Genomic DNA, 18,362 nt, shown 5'->3' with positions numbered 1-18,362 from the left:
GCACATTCCTGTGCGAAAAAGCAGTCCAAAATTTACAGTTTAAAATTTCTGTATCCATTTCACCGAAAACGGACGTCAAGCGGTCATTTATTTTTTCTCCAAAGCTAATTGCTGTGTGAAACTGGCGAGCGCGGTTGAAACTACACAAAATCATAGCCGGAAATTTTTTGTATTCATGGACCAAATCTTCGAATTCTAGAGCAGCGATAAAAACCGAAACTCCATGTTGCAGGCAATTGTTAAATTTGGGATCGTCCTTCATTTTTGAAATGATCTGAAGACTGTCCTGCAAAATTGCTTCGGTTGAACCTTTAGTACCCTTCAATTCAATTTTCGTTACTTGCTGCACCAGCCGGTGAATACTCAGAGAACTCTGGGAATCCTTACTGTTGACCATCGAGTAGTTAACCAGGAGGTTTACAGCGCCTGTCACATCATCATCTGTCAGTTTACAGAAAATCTCTCGGAGAATTTCGTCAGGATTGAAAAATGCAATGATGCGAAGAATTTTGAGTGCCAGGTCTCCTTCCGTTCCATAGTTGTTTAATGCGGCAATCGTCACTTTCCAAGTTGTGAGTGTGGTCTGATTGTATAAGTTAAAATCGTCATTTTGAAAGAATTGCGAGTTAAGAGTTTCTTTTAGTTGCATGTTAAACTCGAGTAGGTAGTCGCCAATTTGAAATTTTCTTACGCGTCTGTGATGGTTGATGTGAGCTACCGCCTGCGCTAAAGCTAACGGAAAATATTGTACCGATTCCACCAATGATGTCTTATCCGTATCTAAGTCCGCATAAATATTGTCCTCATTCCACAAATTAGATGAAACATATTCGAGGGCATCAGCAGCATTGAATACTCCTAATTGTATAGCATGTATGGATCTGCTCCAATTTTGTATACGGGATGTTATGAAGATATGAGGCCTAACACCTGACACTCCCGTTGTAAGTACAATTTTCAAAATTGTTTTGTTTTCTCCCTGATCGATATTGTCGAAAGCTATCACCGTTGCCGATGAGGACAGGCCGTTTAGCACCTTTGAAATTAGCAACTTTAAATCCTCATCTTTAAGTTTCTCATTATTTTTTCTTTTCATTTTAATGCGTAAAATATCAGCCAGTTCTGTGAAAGCATTCAACATTAAGCTAATACTCTCTGAATTGATCCAGATGACGTTATTGTAAACTGGAATAGGTGGTAACAGCTTTTGTGCGATGAACTTTCTGAGAAGTTGAGTTTTCCCAATACCTCCCAATCCGTGAATGACAACTGCAAGGGGATAGTGACCGGGTTGGTTGTTGATAACTTTGTCCAACGTCTGCAATTCGTCTGTTCGTCCAGTGAATTTTGGATCCGGTTCGTTAAATCCAAAGCAAATTGGTTTTGGTCTTTTATCTTCGCTTTGACTGCTGATAAGAAAACGGAGCATTAATGATGATGATGTTCAGGAGAAGGATTGTCCCTTCCAACAATCTTCAGAAGTAAAAGTACTTGAAAAGGGTTTGTATTAATCCGCTTTACTACATTAAGGTCGCCATCAAGATAAAGTGCCTCTGTCATTTTATCGTTCTAAATTCTACTGTTTTCAAACTTACTAGTAGTTGGTTGTCAACTCCACGTTTCCCACAACGTTTCCCAGTATTGCAGCATTACCTTTATTTGCGAATAATACTTTATTCGGTAGCTGTATCTTACATTCGTTATATTCCATTTCAATTGACACAGTAGTAAGCAACAACGGAAACGAAGCAACAATTAAAACTGTAGGTGGCCAATGATATAATGAAGGCAGGTAATGCGTAAGTAGATTGTAGATAAGAGATACGTTTTTTGTGAGGGGAAAATAACTTCAGTAAAAGTAAAATTTCGCATTACGAATGGTTTGAAATTCATATTTTCCCACTAACAGCCGATGATAACCGCTCTTCTTACGAGACCAGTCCATGTTGCGTCCATTTTCATGTGTCATTACAATGTTTTGTGAACTCAAACCGTATCTTAATCCAACTCTTCATTGTCATTTTGCAGAAAGAATGTGGGATTAAGATGAGTAAAACCGGTCGATCGACCACAAACACCTTTTCTGGCTAAGGTAAGGATAAGGAAGGATGACCGAGTGGGGATAGAAATATCTGACTTGAAAATATTCATGCATGTGACAGGTTATCAGATTTTTCACAATTTAGTTCCGGCCTTGAAAGTGTTGACTCTGACGGAAAATCTACAGAAGACCCAGGCTGTAATTTTGGCCGATTATTTCAATGCGTGCAAATGGATCGAATCGAATTTAGAAGACTTAATTCACCAACATCTCTGTCAAAGAAAACAAAGAATTCGCATTACAATGGATATGGATACCCAGTCATTTCAAGATAACTGGGAACAAAGAAGCTGAAGATCTTGCGAATTCAGAAGAGATTTGTCAGATGAAGTGAGTGGCACTCTAAATAGAAACTGGACAGTGTGTCAATCAAATTCTGGCGCTGTAAAAAAACTCTGTAAAAATTCAAAATACGGCCAACTGACCGCATAATGCATAGAAACTAACCAAACACGCCTTTATACATACCCAACTTGGATCACTTATTTTAACTTCCCTTGGAAAATATGTCAAAAATTTACATAATGTTTTGATAGAAAATGAAATATAATTCGAACCAGTAGATCAGCCAATTAGATTAGATTAGGTATTGTGGGAGGCTCCTCAGAAGAGAAGGAGAAACCCAGATCAAAGATCCCTTGTTTCCAGCTCCTTTTTTGTCGCATCCATTGTCAGGGAAATCTCCTGGTTTTCAATAGGAAATAAGAAAATTACAAGTAACCCCCAGGCAACTTAAAATTAGACTCCTAGTGGAAATTGACATTATTTGAAACAGGCTCTGGTTGAAAACAATTTAATTTGAACCACACAACAAAATATAGTAAATAGCAACAACACTTTCCATTTTGAATTCTTTGAATGCTAACGTCATGAATTTTAGTTGTCGTCTATGCCTTAGTGTCCAGCTCTCTGTGTCAGCCTTAGCAGATTTCTTATTTCTCATTGTTTCAGAATCCCTGTAGAGCTCTTTAACCAGCTTAGAGGCCATTGAGTCTTACATGATAACTAATTGCTTGTGATTGGTTATAAATCTCAAGTGCGATTGTGTTAAAAATGACATGATGTTATACGCACGCTGCGTAAACATTGCTAAAAATGGATTTAATCTAATCGCTGTGTGATTATATTAAGCATTAAGGAAGTACGCACTCGTGGGTGTTCGACGGTACAAAAACTCAGATATTTGAAGAAATGTAAAAAGCCGTTCGTGAGAACCAGCAACCAGTGGACATGATCGCCCTCTAGATCGACCGGCACACCTAGAGAATACATTTCTTTTGGGGTCGGTACTGGGACATATTCTAAGACAAATCGTTTAAAAATAATTTACCTCAGATGCCTTATCACGGAGCGAAAGTTTGCTAGGGTTCGCCGGCAGCCATTTTGTTAGAGGACTGGAAATAGTACTGACGATTCACATTTGTTAATACCTTTCAAACAAAAAAAAAATCATGAAATTCGGTCAAAAATTACTCGAGATATTGACAAAATACTCCACGTTCACTGTACGGCCGAGTAGCCGGATAAGAGCTCACTCCAAGAGACCTAGCTCACGCTCCGGTCAACCTAATTTCATAAACTTTTTCCCTGATTTATACGGTCAGTACCTATCTACTAAAGCAAAAGTAGTCGAAATCGGTTCACATGTGGCCGACCTACAAGCAATAATTGCTTGCCGCCCTGTGCCTGGATCACACCAATAGTAGACATTTCACATGAAATCCTTAAGGATATTTTCAAAACTAATTTTCACTGATGTCTTCAGAGATATTCTCACCATGATGAAGTGAATACTGACATGAAATTAATCTTTTGGAATTCAAGTCAGTTAACTGAAGATAAGTACAAAAAGCTCAAATGTAGATTTATTAGGTTCGAGTATTCGATTTTTATTCGAAGAGAGCCATTTTTCCACCAAAATGTATCTGGACGTTATCACCTCATCTATGTGGTGATAATTTTCTCCGTTTATATCTCGATTGTATTTTAGAGTAGAAATACAATGCTTTTAGTTAAGTTTGAGTTAAGTCAAATAATAAGTAAGTGTCTTCGTTTTCAATTAAATAGTGTTCTATTCACAAAACGACTTGTGTGAGTCAGAAAGTGATATTTTCATTTTACAAAATGCCATATTGTGAATCACGCAGGTTACTTTGTGAATGACACCGGCGCGAAATTCTTAGCAGCCATTTCTCTTTTTTCATGTCAAATGTCCTCTTTTTAAAATTTTCAATCTGTGAACCCTAAGCGAAAGCCACCTTGAGTAACAATTTACTTGAGTGGTTTCGACTTTTGGTTCGAACATGCACACATACGGCATCTGCCCCTTGGGCTCATATTTTTCCAAGGCTGTATACTTTGGGGAGGTCACGCAGATGCAGATACGCGGGTTACACACCACGTTTCATACAAAAAATTCACCATGCCATACAAATTCAATTTTGGTGAATTTGTTTGTATGGAAAAGGTGTGTTCCCGCGTATCTAATAAAATGGCGATCTGCGTGACCTCCCCAAAGTATACAGCCTTGATATTTATCAACTTTCGTCCCCAGCAGGCAGCATATATAAAACTCTTTCCAATGCTGTAAACTTTGGGGAGGTCACGCAGATCGCCATTTTATTAGATACGCGGGAACACAACTCACAGGAGATGTAGAGGTGTGCACCGGATGGTTTTTCTTCTATCGGCGTAACCGTCGGCGTTGGGTCTAAATGACACCCTAGACCATTGCACTCTTCAGAAGACTTTTAAGTAATAAACTAAAGAATCAATTTTTTTAGTTTGGAGAAATCGGCGCGAGGCAAATTACAAAGTTATAGAGTTTACGCCGATAATTTTTTGACTTTTTGAAGAAACTCTCGAAAATTGTCGGCGTATCCGTTATAACTTTGAACTTTTCCTCGCGCCGATTTCTACAAACTAAAAAAAATGATTCTTTAGTTTATTACTTAAAAGTCTTCTGAAGAGTGCAATGGTCTAGGGTGTCATTTAGACCCAACGCCGACGGTTACGCCGATAGAAGAAAAACCACCCGGCGCACACCTCTAAGGAGATGAGGTGAGGTGACCGTCATTTTATCCAAGGAAAATATACATACTGAAGGTAACGCAGACCCTCAGGGAATAGCAAGAAATACGGATCCAAAGTTTCGGGTGAATATAAGATTTGTTATGTTGCATCCGTGACATTTGGCATGATCATGTTGTTGGAACTGCGTTGTTTAGTATTGAGTGTTGGCATGTGTTGCAACCTAACAAAGTGAATTTGACTTGTGTCCAACGTTATAAAGATTATATTCACCCGAAACTTTGGATCCGTGTGTAACTGTGGATTTGCATTACCTTCAGTGTTTATATACTTTGATTTTATCACCAACTGTGGTCAGAGAAATGATAAGTTGGTACGCCTGTGGCGAGATAGAAGGAGCATACCAACGTCAGGCCTCTCACTCTAAATTTGGACTCCTTATTAAGGAATTAAGGAGGTTTTAGCACAAAAATAAGGAGAAATAAGGAAATTGTTAGTTGAAATTAAGGAAAAATGAGGAGAAATTTTTCGATAAAAATCGAAATTATTCTAAGATACAGCAATTAACATCGGAAGTCCGCCTCAACTTTAAAATAAAACGCATTATTGTTTATTTTGACGTATCGTTTTTGTAAAATTAACTTTTATCACAATGTAAATTTGAATATTTTGGGCGCGTTTAAGGCTTGAATTAGATTCTTAACAAAGCTCAGCTTTACCAATTATCACTGTAAGCGCGCTTCAAAATTCAAAATAAAACGCTTAAACGCATCACTGTTTATTTTGACGTACTTATCGTTTTTGTAGGGTGGCAGTTTTTAATCAGTTTTCGATGCGACAAAATTTTTGAAATTTAAGACGTAATACTTACGGCGTGAATTCTTACTTGACCCAATTCACCTATTCTTACTCAAGTTTAAAATCTTGCTGGATTAGATTTTGATCTCGTTAACAGCAAAAGCTGTTGTTTGTTATCCCGTTCGAATTTCGAAAAAATAATAAATTGGTGACAGTATAAAAGTATAAATTTGAAAGAATTAAATGTAAATAAGGCTAAAAACCTTCAATTGTTTGTAATAAGGACGCATGTTTGAGACAATGTTAAGGGTGATTTACATGTTAAATCAAATAGTTCTACTCGAGACTCTCGAGCCGAGAGGAGGCGTGGAACCACAAAAATATTAAACCAGTCATGTTGGAACGATCATGAGCTACAACACCACCTTTTTAGACCCGTACGAAGTACTGGGGTCTTATAGGTTTACGCATACGTTTGTAACACGTCGAATTGGACTCCCTGAGTAAGGGGAAACCTATTGTGGTTGTCTAGAGATGCCAAATCCGCGGAAAAAAAAATGTCCGTCTGTCCGTCTGTCTGTCTGCACGATAACTTGAGTAAAACGCATCCGATTTTGAAAATTCTTTTTTTTCCCGTTTGGTAATGTCAAAAGACAGGCTAAGTTCGAAGATGAGTGATTTTGGATCGACCCCTCCCGAGCTGTGGCCCAATAAGTGCTTTACGGTTTTTCGCAGATATCTCCGGACATTCAAACGTTACACTTGTAAGTGATACGTCAAGTAAAAGGTATTTACAATACTGATCGACAAAAAAAAAGTTTATGGAAATCGGATGACCGACTCGTGAGTTAGACCCCTTGGTGTGAAACAGGCACAGGGCGGCAAGCAGTTTTTGCTTGTAGGTCGGCCACATTTGAACATATTTCGTTTGTTTTAGCTTTAATAGATAGGTATTGACCGTACCAATCAGGGAAAAAAAAGTTTTTGAAATTATGTTCTCCGGAGCGTGAGCTAGGTCTCTTGGAGCGAGCTTTTATCTGGCTACTCGGCCGTACAGTGAACGTGGAGTATTTTGTCAATATCTCGAGTAAATTTTGACCGAATTTCAATTTTTTTTTGTTTGAAAGGTATTAACGAATGTAAAGCGTCGGTAAAATTTCCGGTCTCCTAACAAAATGGCTGCCGGTATTGGGAAAAATGGTACTTAGAGAGTTTCTATTAACATGGAAATAATTTGTTATGTGTGTGGGGTGTTTCAGGCATTCCATATATGGACATATATATATATATATATATATATATATATATATATATATATATATATATATATATATATATATATATATATATATATATATATATATATATATATATATATATATATATATATATATATATATATATATATATATATATAGAGCTATATACAGGCATATAGAGCTATATAATAGCATATTCATCTGTGAAATGTTTATTTATAGGAAAATACAGGTAAATATAGCGGTATATAGCTGTTTAAATAGGAATTTATGAAAGTTGACTTCGTACGGGGCTGTCTATATTGCCTCCGGCAGAGAATGAAGTAAAAGAAATGAAGAGTTTCACAGTAAAGGCTTTTGATACGAATAGGTGTTACCTATGTTTTTAGAGTTCGAATTTTTTTTTTCTTAATTTCGATTTCCGTCGATGATGAACAGAACTGAGGTAATTCCGCCTTCTAAATAAAAGAACTTCTTCACTTTTTACCATTTATTTTAACGCTGACCGTAGTCATCGGCTACGATGAAACAAAGAGGACGATTTACATTATGTTCGCGCTTAAATGGACAAGTAATACAACAAATTCAACTCTGATCTAATAGAGGGCAGCAAATACCCTTTACAATGACACTAATTCATTTCAAATGCCTAATGTAAGGCGGATTTTATACAATGAAATTTGCGAAAAATAAGGAAAGTAAGGATTTGTTAATAAAATAAGGAGGAATAAGGAGGCTTTTATAAAAATAAAAATAAGGAAAAATAAGGAAATAAGGAGGTGTGAGAGGCCTGACCAACGTATCATTTCTCTGACTGTGGTGGTTCACTCGCGTTTCTGGATCTGCGTGACCTCCCCAAAGTTTAAAGCCTTGACTCTTTCGGCCTACTCAATCGTTACTTAAATAACTATTGGTTATAATACTACTGCGGGACTCGAAATAAGAATATTTTTGAAAAAATGTGTTGTTATACACCGCAAGTTAAGTTTTGCTTTAGCGAATATTGCAAAATTGTATATGAAGAGGTTACGCCGATCACCATTATTTCACTGGGGCCGTAAAAAAACCATGGCGGCTATCGGTAACTCTAACCAAGGTATATAAACACAATGAAAGTACAAATCAGGTATGGTATGTTCATACAAACCGCAGGAAATTGCGGTTTCATATCAAAAAACTCACCTTTCAATGATTTTCATTGAGAGAAGAGTTTGTTTACATTAAATCGCTATTTCTTCCACTCCATAGAAATATTAACATCAGACCATGCCTATAGAGCATATACTTTTATTGTATAAACATACTGAGGTAACGCAAACCCTCAGGGAATAGCAAGAAATATGGATCCAAACTTTCGGGTGAATTTCCTATGACGCTAATACATATATTTACAACGTGCTGTAGTATCTGTATCAATATACCTTGAACTCAGCACAAATTCACCCGAATGTTTTTACGTATTTACTTACCTTTAGCCTTCAGTGTTTATATACTTTGACTCTAACTGCATTTCAATACAAAATTTCTAATGAACTGAACTCATTAGCAAAGTTCAGCTTGGTTTTGCGATAACGGACCACAGTGATCGTAGAAACCTCGTCATATGAAACTTTGAAATATTGCTCGTACTTCAACATCATTTCATAAAGTCAATTTCTTTGGTTCTGCTCTTTTCGATAGCTTTCGACAAATCAGGTCTACAAGTCATTACAAAAAATCTTTGTTCAATTTAATTCTCAACGTAACTATCATCAAATTAATATAAAGTTCATTGATGGATTTAGGCGCTTTCACAATGCTCAACATAATTTTTCTAGACGTTTCCTATTAAAAATTCACCATAAATAGTTATTTTGGTGAATTTGTTTGTATGAAAAAGGTGTGTTCCCTGCCTCGCATCTAATAAAATGCAATGAAAGTATACTGTAGTACAGGTCAATTTGTAGTATTGAGCGGAGGAAATAGAGATTTCATATAAAGAAACTCACCTATCAATGATTTTCATTGAAGGGTGAGTTTGTTTATATGAAATCGCTATTTCCTCCGGTTTGTATGCAAGACTGTATACTTTGGGGAGGTCACGCATATCGCCATTTTATTAGATACGCGGGAACACACCTTTTCCATACAAACAAATTTGTTTGGCGTGGGGAATTTTTTGTATGAAACGTGGTGTGTAACCCGAACCCGCGTATCTGCATCTGCGTGACCTCCCCAAAGTATACAGCCTTGGTTTGTATGGACAGACCATACCTGGTTTGTACATTCATTGGATTCATTGATAAAATTGCGATCTGCATTACCTCAAAGTTTACAGGCTTGGTATGTATTTTAGCCGTACAACGCGTACTGGTTATTTGTGTACCTGTTTTGGACGATTGATTTTAGGCAATTTCGCGGATTGTAGGCCGAACGAAGTGAGGCTTACAAGCGAAAGTGCCTTAAATCAACCGTCCCAAACAGGTGCACATGTAAGTTTTCATGCAGAGGGCCGGAAACCCGAGAAAATTCAAAAAATTGCCCTCATTTTCGGCCCCGAAGCATGAAAAACACTTTTTAATCACAACGATTGCAGCACTGAATTGAGGTGGAATCGGTGACAGTTCGTATATTTCAAAAGTCAAAAACATAAATAAAAGACGTGCCATGTGCGAACCAGTAGAAGCTACTTTCTGATCGAATTTTGTTTATGTAAATCTTAAATAAAATGCCTGCGAAACGTCAGCACAAGGTTGTCGAACGACCAAAAACACGAAAAGAACTACGTAAAGATAAACGTTTGCAAAAGAAAGCCAATCGAGTTCATTTTCACAAACGGAAAAAGGAATTACGGGTCGAATACCGTGCCAGATTGAAGCAGAAAAATGGGAAAGGTAAAAAACATCAAAACGATAAACCAAAGGAACAGGATGTTGAAGAGCCTTGCGAGGAGGAAGATGAGGTCAACATGCCAGACGACGATGAGATTGAATCTGACTTTGAACTGAGCGACGAAGAGATGGAATCGAAGATGAAAGGAATTAGGTGGGAATTGGAAGCAAAGGTTTTTGTTGTCAGACGATGAAGTTAATTGATTTTATGATTTCAGCGCCAAGAAACCGAAACCTGTCGAAATGGATCGTCTTCAACAAGACCGGCAACGGGAAAAGCAGAAACAGAAGTCGTTGGAAAAAGAGATGCGAAAGCAACGAGTCCGTCAACTGAAATCTGCCAACGAAGAGGAAGACAAAGTCATTAGGAAGTTGGAGAAGCAACTGAAGATTGACAAGACACGCAGCGACAAATACGTTCCGAAAATGTTCAACGATGGCTTAGAGTATGCGCTTGAACTTTGTCTACCCGAAAATATTCAGAAAATGTACACAGCCGCCAAAGAAGCTGCGCAAAGTGATTCAGACGATGGATTCGACGAAGACCTGCAAATTGCTTCTGGTTTATCAGGCAAAACGGAGAAGGAAGGAAAGGAGAAAAGTAAGCAGTCGACTGCACTCACAAAGAAAGCGGCGAAAGAAGAAAATGAACGAAAGGCCAGCAAGCGAATGGCTAAGTTGAAGAAGGAGGAAGGAAAATTATTCGAAGATTTAGATTCGGATTTGAGCGGCGTTGATTCGGAATTCGAGCAGAGTGCCGAAGAAAACGAAGAAAATGAGAGTGATGATTCGGAAGGCGATGACTTTGGTCTCATGGATAGTGCGGATGAAAATAGTGATGGCGAAAACAGTGAATTTGGAGACAGCGAAGCTGAGGAAGTTGAGGACGAGCAAAGTGAAGAAGAAGATGGAAGCAGTGATGAAGCTCCTGAGGAGCGTCCCATAAAAAAATCTGGAAAATCAAACATCAAGAAACAGAAATTGGAGATGCCCGCTAAACAATCTGAATCGAGCGAATCCGATAATGAAAGTCATGACGACTCGTCCGTCGATGAGCCAGGGAAATTTGTTAGAAAACCGGTTAGCGAATCGGAGAGTGGTTCTTGCCCATCTGACAACGATATCGATGGCAATTTCGATGGTTTGTCATTTACACTCTCAGTCTAACCAGGAACAAATAAAAAAAAAAACATTTTTTTGACTTTCAGAATCAGCTGACGACTCGGAAGCTGAAACGAAAACCACAAAGTCCTGGGAGGACATTTACGGCCGTAAACGCGACAAAGACGGAAATGTCATCGAACCGGAAACTTCCGTGAAAGACGGCAAATACATTCCTCCACATGTGCGCGCCAGACTAGCTGCAGAGGGCGGAGACGATTCGAAAAAATTGGAAAAATTGAATCGACTGAAGAAACAGCTAAAGGGTTGGCTGAATCGCTTGTCCGAGGCGAATATGTACAAAATTGTTGGCGATATCGACAATCTGTACATGCAGAATCCGCGGTACGATATGAACGTTACGCTGACGTCGCTGATTTTCGATAGTTTGGTTAGCAATGTATTGGCACCAGAGCGTATGGTTCTTGAGCATATGCTGTTAATAGCTGCGTTACACGGAAACGTTGGCAGTGAAGTTGGTGAGTGTACAACATCTCTCTTCCAACGAACATATTTCATCTAAAACAAATTGTTATTCACCAGGGGCACACTTCCTACAATTTACGATCGAGACGTTCAACAGCATGTTACCAAATCTGCATGCGTACGATGTCGAAGACAAGCAACTGGACAACGTAATATTCATAATTTGTCACATGTACACATTCAAAGTGAGTCTGAAACATCCTCTTGCCTGTGTAACAGCAACTCTAATACCTAAACTTCTTCCAGCTTTTTCATCACGGCCTTATCTTTGAAATTCTGCAAAAACTAACGTCTGAGCTATGCGAGAAGTCCGTCGAATGTGTGCTGCTCACTTTGAAGTCAATAGGTTTTGCGTTACGCAAAGACGATCCGATCGCGTTGAAGGAATTGATAGCAACACTACAGACGAAAACGAATGAAGCATCCGATGAATTGAAGAACAAGTAAGGACTTTCGTTGAATTGACGCCGCCCATTTTCTTTTGAGTTGTGCTAATTCCACCACACCGTCTTCTGCATTCAACTGACCTCCTTTCCATTTTCTCAGCGCCCGTTTAAAGTACATGCTGGACGTGCTGTTGGCTGTTAAGAACAATAACGTGAACAAAATTCCCCAGTACGATCCATCGTTGGCTGAACATCTACGGAAGATCCTCAAAACGTTGCTGGTCAACGGAAAGTATGTGACATCGCTGAACATTACGTTGGACGATCTGTTGAAAGCCGATCAGCGTGGTAAGTGGTGGGTTGTCGGATCGGCATGGTCGGGCAATGTGGATGACATTGGGGTCGCAAAGACGGTAAAGTCAGGCAAGAAGGAGCAACTGAAATTCAGTGAGCAGATGTTGGAACTGGCGAAGAAGCAGAGGATGAACACGGACGACAGACGGAACGTATTCTGTGTGCTAATGACCGCTGAAGTGAGTTGATTCTTTGACTCATGAGTTGCATGATGTCAATTAACGAGACGGAATTTCGTTGCAGGACTACATTGAAGCGTTCGAAAAGCTACATCAGCTGGCGATCAAGGACCATCGGGTCATTGTGACGGTGATTATTCATTGCTGTTTGTCGGAGAAGATTTTCAATCCCTACTATGCCGTTCTGTCGCAAAAGTTTTGCGATGTTGACCGAAAATATCAGGTTGGTGTGCGCATTGAGTGATCATCAGCTCGGTTGAGATTTTAATTCCCTTTGAAAAATCATTGAACAGCTGGCGATACAATTTGCCGTTTGGGATCGCATCAAAGACATCAACTCTCACACGAACATTCAAATCAAAAATTTGGCCCAATTTCTAATCTATCTGATCGAGCACGGCGGACAGCCATTATCCGTTCTGAAGGTGGTCGAATTCGCCGAACTGGATAAACCAACGTTGCGTCTCGTCCGTCAAACAGTTCTGGGGCTACTGCTGAATCATGAAGATACCTGCAAACAGGTTTGTACTTTGGATTGTCACTTGACGAACGATAAAATTGATTTTCTAATGCTTTCCCAAGGTCTTTCACCGTATTGCACCCAGCGTCAAATTGAAGGCATTCAAAGAGAGCATTCGACTGTTCATGCAACATTTCCTGCTGAAGGGAGGAAGGAAGAGTGGTGTTACGGAAGATAAAATGGAATTGCTGAAGAAACGTATAGACATTGCAGACAAAGCACTGCAGACTGTTGACTCGCTGGTACAATTTTGATTTTGTATTAGCGAAGACGAGGACTGTGAAATAAAAACGGTTGGTGGCAATAAAAACGGATTTTCCAATCTTGCAAAAGTTGTGCGAGTCCTAAGTAAATACCAAGGATTCCTCTTGTTCTTGCAGTTCTACAGAGCTAGTTGTCTTGTCCATAATTCTGCGGAAGCATCGAAAAGTGAGGGTGTATGAGCTCACGAATCAGTTAGGTCGCATCGACAAATGACAACTCAATATTGACTGACTCCGAAAGGAAGGAGTGGACCTGTTACTGTTCGAAAATATAAGAAACATTGATGAGTCAGAGTCACTCAGTCTGAAAATGGGAAATTCCTTACCATCTCCACAACTTATCAGAACATTTACCGACAGAGCGTGACATGCCATACATTATTCTAAGGTTTCATACATCTTTGCGAGACAGGAAGCACCGAAACGGCCTCAAAGATCTAAAAGCTGTTCAACATTGGGCAGCTGTTTACGTCTTTCGATTAAAGTATCGCCAGATGATGTGTGATACCAAGGCAGCTAGAGAGCTGCTTTGGTGATATAAAATCTATTACTTCAATTGTTTTAACATCATTTTCCTTACCAATGAAGCCGTTTGTCATTCTTTGTTTTTGTCGTTGCTGTCTATAACAATTGTCAAGACGAAAATAGTGTGTTAATTACAATGTTTCGATACTGCTTGTATAGCCTAGACTTCGGGCTAGCCCTTTCTGATAGTATGTTAACAAAGAATGTCAAGCATCAATCTAGTATTCCGCTGTTAGTTTTAAGTTACAAATTTGTGTGTTCACGGAACAGTCGGCACGTTCAAAATTCTGGTCATCTTTTCGATAATTCAAGCCAATGAATTCGTTAAGCTTTGCTCAAAAAATGATCGCTCTAAACCCCAAGTATAGAGTGGCTCGAAGCATTAACCAAATTCCTGCAATTTATGTCCCGTCTCAAATACCAACACCACTGCCAAATCCATCAACTCAAGCAGCCGATCGATTGCTGCTCAGCTGGTTCGGTAGCGCATGGAACAAGACGAAAAATATGGTTTTAGACAACTGGGAATCGGCTGGCCTAAGAAAGAAGAGGACACCGAAAGACGAAAACCGGAAGAGTGCTGCGGCAACGAATGTGAATCGAGATGACAATGTTTCTTCACCAGTTGATGAATTAGCACAGACAAAGAACAAAGCTAAAAAACGTTTAGTGGAGAATTGGGATGCTATTCGGGAAGCAAATGCAATAACCAGTCGACGTTTTGTTGATAATGCTAAGGAGGATGCGACAAAGACGATTAATGAATTGTCGAAATCGACGAAGAAAACCGGTATGCCTGTTATTATAGTCAAACTTGGTGCTTTGAGTCTTCCTACAATTGTTCTCGCGTATTTCAGCTGACAACTTAATTGACAAAACCACGGCGGAGATACAAACAAAAATCCGGGAAAGAGCCGAAGATGTGAAAGGGAAAATTTCCAAGTAATTTGACCTGGAAAATTCTTGTAGCCGGAAATCCGAATGAAAATGATTTTGATTCCTAAGACAAAGTGTGCTAATTCTATCAATCCGATCCGTAGCATTCAGAGCGGTTTTGTACTTGCATTTTATGTCAGTCACGGGAAAGCATTTGGAAGGTAGCGCCAATGGAGATGCGCGTATCTATCTCTTAGTACCTCCTGCATAACACTGACCGTGCAAAATATTGAAATGGTAATTCCGTCCGAATTACCAGTTTGAAGTGTGGGTCCAAGATCCTACCTCTCAGTGCTTCACATTTCGTAAATGAAAACGACTCTTGAACTATGGCAACGAAATTTCACAATTTCTTTAATTGTTTCAAAAATCCATCGTTCGGTCTAACACAACTTCGTTTCAATTTCACCAAATCGTAAGCCTCATCGAAACTAAAACCACAAGCCATGATCAAATAGCCAATAACAACACTTGCAGATCTCGAAACTCCAGCATTACAGTGCACCAATCTTGCCGTTCTGTTCTTTCGCCGCTCCAATGAATCGGTTGCTGGTCGACAGAATTTCCGTCAAAACCGTTTCGGGTAAATCCAACGCTGGTACGTACTTTGATGTAATTGCGTTAAAGCTACCATCGGGCAGCGGTATGCCCACGCTTAGTACGTGGGTGATTTTATAGTTTTCAATGGTCTCGGGGTCAACGGAATCCTGTGAGCCCAGGTAAAGAAAATCGTCCAAAATGCAGGCGGGGATTTTATCCGGTGCTGTATCCACGACGAAACCGTAATTGTTCTTCGAATCAATCTCCGTTTGTGTTGTTCCATCGTCGCTCACTTTCGAGCCATCCGGACGGGTGATTATAGTAACAGTTCGCTTCAGTTGGCCCTTTTTCTTTGTTAACTCAGTGAGGAAGCTCATTTCTACACTGTTGGGATTCGGAATCGATTTGATCGATTGCACGATTCGACTCACTGACTGGAAATTCTTTATCTTTATCGTCGTAGTGTACTTGGCACAGATACAGTCCATGAGCCGGTGCACATTCAAGTCTCGAGGGCCAATTATGTTTCGATGGAATTGTTAGCATTTCATATACTTCGCGAGTGGTGACATGCTTCTGTGCCACGCCTAAAATAACTGCAACTATTCGTCGGACTTGTCGATTCAAAAATGACCGGCCAGTTACTCGAATGTTGACGTAATTGTAAGTCTCGTCTGCCAGTGATTTAGTGTAGATATTACCAGTGGATTCTCCGGGTTCTATGTCGATTGACTCAATGTAGCGAACGGTTCTAAATGAATGGACCTTGACGAAAGCGGAGAAAGATTTCATTCGGTAAGTGGTTCGGGATGACTAAGTGAACGACACAACTTACTCGATTTTGTGGCGTTACTCCCATGAACGTCCGGAAGTCGTGTGTCCCTTTAATCAGTTCAGCTGCTCTGTGCGCCAAATTCGTATCAAATTTGGGATCCTGGACGAAATAGCAACGATCAATTTCGTCGATAGGCACAAACGAATTGACTTTCTCATCCGATGCGACCGTCCGTTTTGCTACAGCCAGACGATACAAATAAGTTCGCCGTTTTGCCGAGAATCGTGCGTGGAAGGTGTCGGGGACGATTTCCGTTTTGTTCACACGAATCTGTTGATTTTGTCGATCAAAACATTTGTTCAACACAAACGTAATCCACGATTCTGTAAATGGATTTCCAGACCTGCTGTGCAGGTCGACGTGTACAGTAGAATTCAGAGCGTGAACGCCGGCATCGGTACTGTAAAGATGTCAGATAAGAAATTGGTGTCGGCCGATGGCACTGGATAGGATGTTACAGTCACTTACCGACTTGATATCACTAAATTCGGGTTATTAAGGGGACGTAATAAAGTTAGGCCAGCTTCAATCGCACCTTGAACACTTGACTTTATTTCGCTATTGCCGGCGACTTGATTTTTGGCTATGCCTCTGTAACAAAAGAGTTTGAAGACGTTAGGTTCATGGGACATAATTTGTAGCGCCTGGTTGGTTTCACTTAGTCAATATCGGATTTTCTATCCAAACTGGTATGTGAGCACGACGCCTATATCCTATGATCTATGAAGCTTTAACAAATAGTTATTCTGGTAGTATCGGTAGTATAGAAAGGAATTGAATGGACAGTTTCATAAAATACATTTTCAAAACTAGCACTCCAATGAGTGAGCACAGTAGCGGTGGATTATACAATATCACTAAGAAAGGAACAGGTACAGACTCAACAACATGATTGAAAAAAAAAAATCTCTTGGAAGACTGAACATAATTCAGTATTAAGCATTCGTTCCCAACCCGGGACTGTCCCTTCCTTCACCAATATTTGAATTTGCAATTTTGAACTAACCTGAAATTCGTTCCGATATAACCTATGTGCAACAAATACCGGTAAGACATAATAACGGAAATTTTGATCAATTTATACTAACATTTAACTAGTATAGAGCCGTTGAACAGCCGGAATTTGACTTAAAATAGTTATTGGACTTCTCCCGCAATGCCTTAGAAAATATGAAAATCTTTGGTTTAAAATCGTGTTTTTGTTTTGAATATCAAAATGTCAAGAGTTGTCAAAAACCGTAAAAGCCTACATATGTCAATACTCTCTCTAGCAAACAATAGTTATTTGCATCACTTGGATTGAAACCACTCAATCACTCGACTTCGTCTCGACGAAACATACATACGTATGCAAAAATTATTCTCTCGGTATACGAATTCACACATATACTGTGATTGAGTGGTTTCAATCCTGTGATGCACACAATTTTACACCCATCACACCATGAAATACACAAACAACAGAACCAAATAAAACACACCGTTCAAGGTTGAACTTGAATGTATGGAAGAAGAATGAGAATAAAAACGAAACCGAAAATACGCGATATAAAGCCGAACGAGTTGATCGTTCGATGTGCATCACACTACTCGTTGATACGGAGAGTAAGCTCCGCCTTCGTATCAAATTTCTCTCTTTGACGAATAACATAAACAAACTCCACCATTAAGGAAATCATAGCCTGAATCCCTAGACCTCTTTGGAACGGCTGCTGAACTAAACTAACTGAACTAAAGAAGTGTGGGTTCCGATAACTTTTGACAAACTAATAGTTTGTTTGCTAGAGAGAGTATTGCCTATGTATGTACAGTAGACATACCAAACTCATTACCAAAAAGCAAGGAATGTAGAGCGCGAATTGTTTTTAAATTTTCCTTTGTATTACAAAGTTATTGAACTGATTAAATAAAATGGTCTGATCATCACGCGAACTACTTACCTTGACCTTATTTGTGCTTGAGTCGCCATGATATGTCAAGAACAAGTTATTTCTGCAGTCAAGTACAACTGTTTAATGTCGAATTTTGCTTGGAATGATCATTTTGGGTAATGGATCAGTCTGAGGTCGACCTGCGGATAGTAAAGTATTCATTCAGCCGATTAGTAGGACTCGTATAG

At 39.3% G+C, this 18,362-nt stretch overlaps 4 protein-coding genes across 6 annotated transcripts; 2 read left to right on the top strand and 2 right to left on the bottom strand.

Annotated features, from left to right (window-relative positions):
* Positions 1 to 9,796: 9,796 nt before the first annotated feature.
* Positions 9,797 to 13,455, top strand: LOC119079704 (nucleolar MIF4G domain-containing protein 1 homolog). 2 transcript variants are annotated; one of them, XM_037187762.1, is made up of 9 exons: positions 9,797 to 10,212; positions 10,277 to 11,178; positions 11,267 to 11,698; positions 11,763 to 11,890; positions 11,952 to 12,148; positions 12,252 to 12,624; positions 12,689 to 12,847; positions 12,918 to 13,145; positions 13,207 to 13,455. In XM_037187762.1, the coding sequence occupies exons 1-9, from the start codon at positions 9,896 to 9,898 to the stop codon at positions 13,396 to 13,398; spliced, it is 2,928 nt and encodes a 975-aa protein (XP_037043657.1). In that variant the 5' UTR covers positions 9,797 to 9,895; the 3' UTR covers positions 13,399 to 13,455. The 2 variants fall into 2 exon arrangements, with proteins under 2 accessions (XP_037043657.1, XP_037043656.1); XM_037187761.1 differs by having other exon boundaries at positions 10,277 to 11,199.
* A 694-nt stretch (positions 13,456 to 14,149) lies between these two features.
* Positions 14,150 to 14,942, top strand: LOC119079706. The gene is made up of 2 exons (XM_037187765.1): positions 14,150 to 14,722; positions 14,790 to 14,942. The coding sequence occupies exons 1-2, from the start codon at positions 14,248 to 14,250 to the stop codon at positions 14,876 to 14,878; spliced, it is 564 nt and encodes a 187-aa protein (XP_037043660.1). The 5' UTR covers positions 14,150 to 14,247; the 3' UTR covers positions 14,879 to 14,942.
* A 251-nt stretch (positions 14,943 to 15,193) lies between these two features.
* LOC119079681 (dual specificity protein phosphatase 19) lies at positions 15,194 to 15,767 on the bottom strand (the record flags this gene model as incomplete). The annotated part of the gene is given in 2 exon segments (XM_037187738.1): positions 15,194 to 15,377; positions 15,379 to 15,767. Coding segments are annotated over 2 exon segments (555 nt in total), but the record flags the coding sequence as incomplete, so codon positions are not given.
* On the bottom strand, positions 15,740 to 17,448 carry LOC119079705 (tRNA pseudouridine synthase-like 1). Of its 2 annotated transcripts, none has more exons than XM_037187764.1 (4): positions 17,250 to 17,448; positions 16,712 to 16,834; positions 16,244 to 16,643; positions 15,740 to 16,173 (listed from the first exon to the last, which is right to left on the bottom strand). In XM_037187764.1, exons 1-4 carry the CDS (start codon positions 17,297 to 17,299, stop codon positions 15,769 to 15,771), a joined length of 978 nt encoding a protein of 325 aa, XP_037043659.1. In that variant the 5' UTR covers positions 17,300 to 17,448; the 3' UTR covers positions 15,740 to 15,768. The 2 variants fall into 2 exon arrangements, with proteins under 2 accessions (XP_037043659.1, XP_037043658.1); XM_037187763.1 differs by having other exon boundaries at positions 15,740 to 16,176; positions 16,247 to 16,643.
* Positions 17,449 to 18,362: the final 914 nt, after the last annotated feature.

Source organism: Bradysia coprophila, unplaced genomic scaffold, assembly GCF_014529535.1.
Source record: "Bradysia coprophila strain Holo2 unplaced genomic scaffold, BU_Bcop_v1 contig_324, whole genome shotgun sequence".
Taxonomy (NCBI): Eukaryota; Metazoa; Arthropoda; class Insecta; order Diptera; family Sciaridae; genus Bradysia; species Bradysia coprophila.
Note: the sequence above shows the minus strand (reverse complement) of the source record. Positions and strands in the feature narration are given on the sequence as shown.